Source organism: Rana temporaria, chromosome 9 (assembly GCF_905171775.1).
Source record: "Rana temporaria chromosome 9, aRanTem1.1, whole genome shotgun sequence".
Classification (NCBI taxonomy): Eukaryota; Metazoa; Chordata; class Amphibia; order Anura; family Ranidae; genus Rana; species Rana temporaria.
Window position 1 is genome coordinate 134,944,985 of NC_053497.1, and position 9,067 is coordinate 134,954,051.

At 45.7% G+C, this 9,067-nt stretch overlaps 1 protein-coding gene across 1 annotated transcript; it reads right to left on the reverse strand.

Moving 5' to 3' along the window:
* Window positions 1–6,100: 6,100 nt before the first annotated feature.
* Window positions 6,101–6,877, reverse strand: LOC120914478 (RING finger protein 224-like). The gene has a single exon (XM_040325161.1). The coding sequence runs from the start codon at window positions 6,872–6,874 to the stop codon at window positions 6,359–6,361; it is 516 nt and encodes a 171-aa protein (XP_040181095.1). The 5' UTR covers window positions 6,875–6,877; the 3' UTR covers window positions 6,101–6,358.
* Window positions 6,878–9,067: the final 2,190 nt, after the last annotated feature.

Consider the following 9,067-nt stretch of genomic DNA (forward strand, 5'->3'; position numbering starts at 1 on the left):
TGCAAGGCATATAGTTGTTGCCACATATCCATACATTGTACATCCATAAAGAGTGTTCACCTTGCCTGGAGACATAAGTGCACACAAGGGGAAACTCCCTGGGCAGGTACTCAAGAAGAAACCAGCCAAAAATCACCCCACATCTGAAATGTAAAATAAGCCGTTGATCGTGCAAAAACTACTAGGGAAAGGGGAGTATTAGCATTTGCATATGTACCTTTTCAAAATGATTTATGAATAATATGTGAACACATGCATATGGCATAGAGTACAGTACATCGAACACCTGAATACAATCTAGGCATCAAATTAAATTTTCCATATCCATAAATTAAGGGGATAGGATGAATTGGACTTGAATGTGTATAATGCCCGTGGACACAGGTGTAGAAGCAACGTGGCTTCAAGATGGTAAACCACCCCCAAAAAGTGATATAGTGTGTATTAAAGGAAAAATACTGTCCAATGACTGACACTAATATTACAGCGCCAGTCAACAGACAGAAATTGGACAGGTGTTGTCAGACATGTAAAGTTGCCCATACAAGGGGAAAAAAGAAGAGGGGGGTTATTATACATCACCCTAGCAGATGTCACCAACCTAAAGGCAAAAATAAATAAAATAAAGGCTCTTAATAAATATTGAGACCAAAAATACAAGCCACCAAAATATCAAGCAAAATGCCTTTCCCGCGGTTACAGTGCCTATCACTTCCCAGGAAAGCCATTGTAATTGGAGAATGTGGCCAACCCTCTTAAATGCCCCCACTGCCGGAAACATGTGGACCAAACAGGCCGCGCTGGCCGATGAACAAGCAATGCCTCCATCACACAGTCTATGTAGCAGACTGGAGAACATCTTCCGCCAAGCAAAGCGAGAGAGAGAGGGGGCGTAACTCTCTCCACGCCTCACGCAAGGAGACTATCAATGGTGGCCAAGTGCCCACCCAAGGAGACCCCACATGACCAGGGGAGGGAACAGGATATCTCCCCGATGTAAAAGGGAGGAAAAATATGGATGTAAATTCAGACATGCTTAAAAATTATTGCATACATAACACAATACTTGAACCTAATTCCATACAAAAGAAAGAAAGATAAACAAACTAGTAAAAGTAGATGTAGAGGACGGCATCTAAGTTACATAACATTAACATTTGTGATGCGACCTATATACAGGCATATGAGAAGGGGGGTTCAATAAAGTTATAAGACATCAAATTTTAAAAAAAGGTTTCAAACTGAGGACATCATTAAGCCTTGGGAATGTAGTAGCCTTTAACCTCTTAAGACCCGGACCTTTAGGCAGCTAAAGGACCCGGACAGTTTTTGCGATTCGGCACTGCGTCGCTTTAACTGACAATTGCGCGATCGTGCGAAGTGGCTCCCAAGCAAAATTGGCGTCCTTTTTTTCCCACAAATAGAGCTTTCTTTTGGTGGTATTTGATCACCTCTGCAGTTTGTATTTTTTGCGCTATAAACAAAAATAGAGCGACAATTTTGAAAAAAAATGCAATATTTTTTACTTTTTTCTTTAATAAAATTCCCCCAAAAATATATAAAACATTATTTTTTTTCCTCAGTTTAGGCCGATATGTATTCTTCTACCTATTTTTGGTAAAAAAAAAATCGCAATAAGCGTTTATCGATTGGTTTGCGCAAAATTTATAGCGTTTACAAAAAAGGGGATAGTTTTATTGCATTTTTATTAATTATTTTTTTTTACTACTAATGGCAGCGTGACTTTTTTCGTGACTGCGACATTATGGCGGACAATTTTGACACATTTTTGGGACCATTGTAATTTTCACAGCAAAAAATGCATTTAAATTGCATTGTTTACTGTGAAAATGACAATTGCAGTTCAGGAGTTAACCACAAGGGGGCACTGAAGGGGTTATGTGTGACCTCATGTGTGTTTACAACTGTAGGGGGGTGTGGCTGTAGGTGTGACATCATCGACTGTGATTCCCTATATAAGGGAACACACGATCGATGACAGCGCCACAGTGAAGAACGGGGAAGCTGTATTTACACACAGCTCTCCCCGTTCTTCAGCTCCGGGAACCGATCGCTGGACTCCAGCGGTGATCAGGTCCGCGAGTCCCACGGTCACAGAGTTTCGGACCGGGTCGCGTGCTTCGCGCCCGACCCCACGGCTGGGCTTAAAGAGCCACGTACATGTACGTGGATGTGCCCAGCCGTGCCATTCTGCCGACGTATATCGGCATGAATTGGGTCCTTAAGTGGTTAAGTTGTACAGTAAAACCTTGGTTTGCGAGCATAATTCGTTCCAGAAACATGCTTGTAATCCAAAGCACTTGTATATCAAAGCATTTTTTACAGAGTATAAAAGAGGCACCTCTAAGTGTAGCAATAAGGTGCTAAATGTTGTACCTTCATTAAATGTAACCATATTGCTACACTTAGAGGCTCCTCTCTTCTTTTTTATACTCAGTTGTGACATGACGCTACTCTTATATCAAGACATTGCTTGTATATCAAGGCAAAATCTATTAAAAAATGTTGCTTGTCTTGCAAAACGCTCTCAAACCAAGTTACTCTCAAACCAAGGTTTTACTGTATATCCATTTAGCCTCTTTACAGAGGACCCTTTTATCAAAGTCTCCCCCCTGTGAGTCTTCATATACCCGATCAAGGGCGGCAAATCTGATGACAGGTGAATCGTGGTTGTGTTTAAATGCTAAATGATAAAAAAAATAGGAGTATTTAAAAGACCCTTTTTAACATGTGATCTTTCATGCGTTTAAAAAGAGGCTCGATTTTTTTGCCAACATAGAAAGCTCCACATTGGCAAAATATGATATAACCTATATTGTCCAAAAAAAATTGTGGCAGGTGTGCCCAGGCACACCCTAATCACCCTTTACAGCACAGATTCCCCCTACTGCCCTATTGCCCTGGCTCTCCCCTTCCCCCTGCAGTGCTACCAGCTTCCCTCCTCTCCCGCCAGTGGAAAGGAGGTTTTAGGATGAGTGGAGGAAGGAGCCAGTAAATATGTAATTGACCGTCCCCTTCCCTTTCTGAATGAACATGGTGAGTGATTAGTAGTGTGTTCTTGAGCTTTGGGGTGTACACCCTAATGCAATACACTGCGCACTCCTATGGACACATGCCTTTACACGCACATGAACTTTCATGGCATCCCAGTCTTAGTCCGTAGGGTTCAATATTGAGTTGACATAAGAGAGAGTTGGCGCTTGCACCAGCAGCGGTGCGAAAAACTCAAGCTAAAATAATAGCTAAAACAATTGGGAGAATTTTTTTACGAGGCGATAGTTTAAAACATGTGACTATTAAGCCTCATACACACGATCAGACTTCAAATAAACTTTTCCATGGATTTTTGTTCGAAGGGAGTTGGTCGTGAACTTGGTATGCATACATACACACGGCAGGACTTTTTCAGCAAACTTTCCCAAAATCACATCGTTTTTTAACTCTTTACCGCCACCCTTTGGTCAACTTCTGCATTGTTGTCTGATGGACTTAAGTCCGATGGATTTCTGTACACACCGAAGGACTTTTGTTGCCGGAAAGTTTGTCTGTGTGCCGTGCAATCGTTTGTCCGATGAAAACCGGAAAAGTTTTTCCGATGGAGCGTACACACGGTCGGATTATTTTTTTATAAAAACTGGGAATTCCTGACTTTCTCTTCGGGGCCCTAGCCACCCCTCTTAGTTCTCAGTTGCTTTCTACTCTCTGAAATGTAGGAAAAAAAAGCTAGGAGAGGCTGCGCCCCCGGGGCTATGGAACTCCAGCATTCTTAGTTCTCTGCAGTATGGCCTGTTATTAAATATGTACTACAATATTACTGTGTTAACTGTACCCATGTGTGTGCACTGGTTACAGTGCTGATTTTGTGTTTTTGCTGTTTTTCCCTTTTGTAGTCCTTGCGGACCAGTTTTCTTTGACATAAATAAAGAATTTAAAAAAAAAACTGGGAATTTAGAAGTTTATTATCAAAAAGTCAGACCGTGTGTATGGGGCTTAAGAGTCCTTACAGTCCGTGCTAACACACTTTGGAGGCAGCCCAGTGCAGATGTGAAGCAAATCTTGAATCTGCTGGGGGAGAAAGCACAGAGGTGCCACTCTAAGTGCAGTATATTACATGTATTTTAACGGGCAAGTAGAGCATACACATACCCCCCAACCGTCCCGGATTCCACGGGATCCTCCCGGAATTCTAAGTGTGTCCCGGGGTCCCACGGACTAGACTAGATTCCCGGAAAACAGGGCCCCGGGAGCGACATTACCGGTGGCGACATTCCGTGCCTCCATGTTTGATTTCCCCCGCCATGTTTGTTGTCCGGTGCCTGGCCTGTGATTGGGGTCATGTGCGTCGTGGGGATGGCCTGTCTGCGAACGTCTAGAAGTGCTGCCTCCGCACATGACCCCTATACGCCCAATCACAGTGCGGGAAATACGGACCATGGTGGATGATGGTGATGCAGGTGGAATGGGGTACTGCAGGTGGATGGCGCTGGTGGGGATTTGGAACAGAGAACAGAGGTATTTGCACAGGTAGGAGAACCCCCCCCCCCGCTCAACAACTTTGACCCCCCCCCCCCCCGCTTAACAAGATGTCCCGCATTGGATTTATTTAATGTCGGGAGGTATGCATACATACAGAAGTAGGGTTATAATGAGCGTGTCTCCACTACGCCAGCCTGCAGCCATCGGATTGACTTTCCTCCGGGATGTTCTGACATCTCATGTTTGACACGCTCATTTTAACCCTACTTCTGTGAATATGTATGCTCTATTTGCCCATTTCAATATTGAGTTGGCCCACCCCTTGCAGCTATACCAGCTTCAACTCTTCTGAGAAGGCTGTCCACAAGGTTTAGGAGTGTGTCTATGGGAATGTTTGACCATTCTTCCAGAAGAGCATTTGTGAGGTCAGGCACTGATGTTGGACAAGAAGCCTTGGCTTGCAGTTTCCACTTTTCATCCCAAAGGTATTCTATAGGGGTGAGATCAGGACTCTGTGCCCCCGGGGGATTTCACACTGGAGCGGTGAGCTAGCAGGACGGTAAATAAAGTCCTGCTAGCAGCATCTTTGAAGCGGTGAAGGAGCGGTGTGTATTCCGCTCCTGCCCATTGAAATCAATGGGCACCGCGGCTATACCGCCGGCAAAGCGCCTCTGCAGAGGCGCTTTGCGGTGGTTTTAACCCTTCCTCGGCCGCTAGCGGGGGTAAAAGAGCCCCACTAGCGGCCGAATAGTGCCACGAAATTGAGGGTAAAGCGCAGCTTAAAATAGTGGCGCTTTACCACCGACGCCGACCCCGACCCCACCCCAGTGTGAAAGGGGCCTAAGTAGTTACAAATCTTACTGTGTCAGAAGAGTTCTTAAAGGGGTTTTCCACCCATTTTTTAAGTTTATTAAAAGTCAGCAGCTACAAAAAGTGTAGCTGCTGGCTTTTAATAAACTGACACTTACCTGCTCCAGCGTTCCAGCGATGTGCCGGCCGGGGCTCCGCTCCTCTCCCCCCCTCCCCGGCCGGCGTCTTCATTGTCACTGTGGGCACCCGGCCGTGACAGCTTTCGGCTTCATGGCCGGGCACCCACTGCACATGCGCGAGCGGCACTGCGCATGCGCGAGCGGTGCGGCGCTGTCCGATTGGACAGGCGCTCGCCTACAGGGAGGGGCTGTGAAAAGGCGATTAAGCTAATCGCCTTTCCAGCCCCTCGGCGGAAGGAGGAAGTGGGACAGGAAGTCCCCTTCTCCTGAAGCCCCCACTCCCCCCCCAAAAAAATTACATGCCAAATGTGGCATGTAAGGGGGCGAGGAGTGGAACTCCTCTTTAAGTAAAAGTTTATTTTGAAATTTCGATTTTGCCTTAATAAAGGTTTTTTAAGGCAGGTCTGACTAATTATTGAAAGTAAAAAACAGATAACATACTGCCAGGACAGGGAAAACAAGGTGGAAAGGGGGGATTGGGGGGCTGAGCCTGGAGTTGAGCTGTAAAGTGAATTTGTGCCTAAGTGGCCATTTGTGCAAGGAAGGTAAGTTAGTCAAGTGCTCCCCATACACAGAAGGGAAGGGAAGTATATATATAAAACCTTTAGTGCACTTTAGAATATGTTGAGCAATTTTCACTATATACAGTACATGTGCTGTGTGGGGGCCTTTTCCATAAAAGTAGAATGGGAAAAGAGCAAAACCCGGACCAAGTAATCAGAATCCATGTTCTACCACTGCAGCTTGTATAACGAGATTCTGATTGGTCGATGATAACTATTTGCACTTTGCATGTGGATAATTTTTAATGATGGACAATATCCCATCGCTGCTTTTTCCCACTGGTTGGCCTTCACTGTATTCTGGATCTCTCACACACAAGAACAACAGGGACAGCAGAAGCAATTTTTACAGCATATCCTCCTGGGAAATCGTGGTTCGGAGACAGACTCTTGGCAGCTGCCCGTGGGCTGCCTGCTGATCGGAACGTTCTTTGCAAAAACTTTGAGTTCTGAATCTGTGTCTAAAGTCTTGCTGGCTGACCGTGGGCTGTCCTTCTCAGACTTCACTGCTAAAAAGGCAGCTAGGTCCAAGTCTAGCATGGCCACTCCACCCCGGGGTGTTGGCGTGTTTTGGCGGCACTGAGGGCAGGGGATCCATCTTTGCTCGTTGGTTACAGAATCGAGGCGACGGATGCAGGCCTGACAGAAGGTGTGACCGCAGTACAGCCGCCTGGGAAGCCTGTTGGTGAGGTTGTAGTTGGAGAAACAGATGATGCAGTCGATCTTATGACTACTGCGTTTTGCTTCGGCATCGTATGGCAGGCTACCGGTGATGTTCAGCTCCGCCTTGTTGCCACATTCAGGGTTGTTGTTGCTGTGAAACATTGTCAGTCTAAAAAAGACACAACAGGGGAGGATTGTTTTAGTTTTGACACCAATCACAAGTGAACCACAGGCAGTTAAAAAATGTGCTTATGCATGGGACTAGAGACCAAATTCAATATTATCTTAATCTTTAAATATATTAAATATAATAAAACAAATAATCTTAAACTGTGGTATGAATGGGCGCGGCCCTTTATTACTGGTATGATGATACATAACCAATAAAACCAATGTTTTTTTTGCCGATATAATATTTTCCAACCTTACAAGGGAGGGGAGGGGGGGTGCCTTTTCTTCTGCAGCCGCTGTTCTGCTGATTACTTTCATAACCCCTTCTTTTTTCCTATAGGTTCATTGAATCACCTGACCAACTGTAGAATCTTCTAGAAGTTAAATGTCAGCTGACAGGTAAGTGACTAATAATAACTGTACTTTATTTTTTAAATTTACAGTGCAGTACCCTATGGATTTGTCCCTATTCCCATAGGTAGGGGGCGCTATTGCGTTCCCCCTATTTTTAATTTTATTGAGTATTCATGCATAGTGAGCAAAATCGAAATCCAATAAATATTTGGTGTAACTACCCTTTGGCTTCAAACTGGCATCTATTCTATAATTCTTCTAGGTACGTTGTGCCTGTTCACACCGTTTTTGAAGGTAGGTTGTTCCAAAAAATTTGTAGCACTAGTCTCAGATCTTCTTCAACGATGCCCAATCAATGGGGTGCTCACAGCCAGGGCCATCTTAATGCAAGGGCACTCCTGGGCACTGCCCAGGGGCCCCCAGGTACATGGGGGGGCCCCACAATAATCTTGCATTACGTTATACTTGCCAACTGTCCCGGATTTGCTGGGACAGTCATGCTTTTTACTAAACTGTCCTGATTTGGTCAGGACAACACTGCTGATCCCAGTGTTGTGTCCTCCTGATCCCAGTGTTGTGCCCTCCTGATCCCAGTGTTGTGCCCTCCTGATCCCAGTGTTGTGCCCTCCTGATCAAAGTGTTGTGCCCTCCTGATCCCAGTGTTGTGCCCTCCTGATCCCAGTGTTGTGCCCTCCTGATCCCAGTGTTGTGCCCTCCTGATCCCAGTGTTGTGCCCTCCTGATCCCAGTGTTGTGCCCTACTGATTCCAGTGTTGTGCCCTCCTGATCCCAGTGTTGTGCCCTCCTGATCCCAGTGTTGTGCCCTCCTGATCCCTTGGTTGTGCACTCCTGATCCCAGTGTTGTGCCCTCCTGATCCCATTTTTGTGCCCTCCTGATCCCAGCGTTGTGCCCTTTCTGATCCCAGTGTTGTGCCCTCCTGATCCCAGTGTTGTGCCCTCCTGATTCAAGTGTTGTGCCCTCCTGATCCCAGTGTTGTGCCCTCCTGATTCCAGTTTTGTGCCCCCCTGATCCCAGTGTTGTGCCCTTCTGCTCCCAGTGTTGTGCCCTCCTGATCCCAGTGTTGTGCCCTCCTGATTCCAGTGATGTGCCCTCCTGATCCCAGTGTTGTGCCCTCCTGATTCCAGTGTTGTGCCCTTCTGATTCCAGTGTTGTGCCCTCCTGATTCCAGTGTTGTGCCCTCATGATTCCAGTGTTGTGCCCTCCTGACCCCCCCTGTACTCTTCCCTTGGGCCCCCCCCCCCCCCCCCGTAGTGTGCCCTTTGTGTTAACTAGTCTTTGATTTATGGAATTTTTTCCTTTTTGTAAAATAGATTTTATTGAAAGTACTAATGAATAAATGTTTAATTCTATCAACTATTTATACTTTATTTCTTGAAAGTAGGTGTGTAGATTGGTGAAAGCTAGTGGGGCCCCAGGGCATTCCTTTGCCCAGGGGCCCATGATGCTATTAAGACGGCCCTGCTCACAGCTGAGAAATACAGGCAGATACTTATCCATCATACAATACATACAATACCATCAGGGAGGTGTGTGATTGGCCCCCAATATTATTCTGAAGCAGGACAACAACCCCAAACATACAGCCAATGTCATTAAGAACTATCTTCAGCATAAAGAAGAACAAGGAGTCCTGGAAGTGGTGGTTTGGCCCCCACAGACCCCTAATCTCAAGATCATTGAGTCTGTCTGGGATTACATGAAGAGACAGAAGGATTTGAGGCAGCCGACATCTACAGAAGATCTGTGGTTAGTTCTCCAAGATGATTGGAACAATCTACCTGCTAAGTTCCTTCAAAAACTGTATGCACA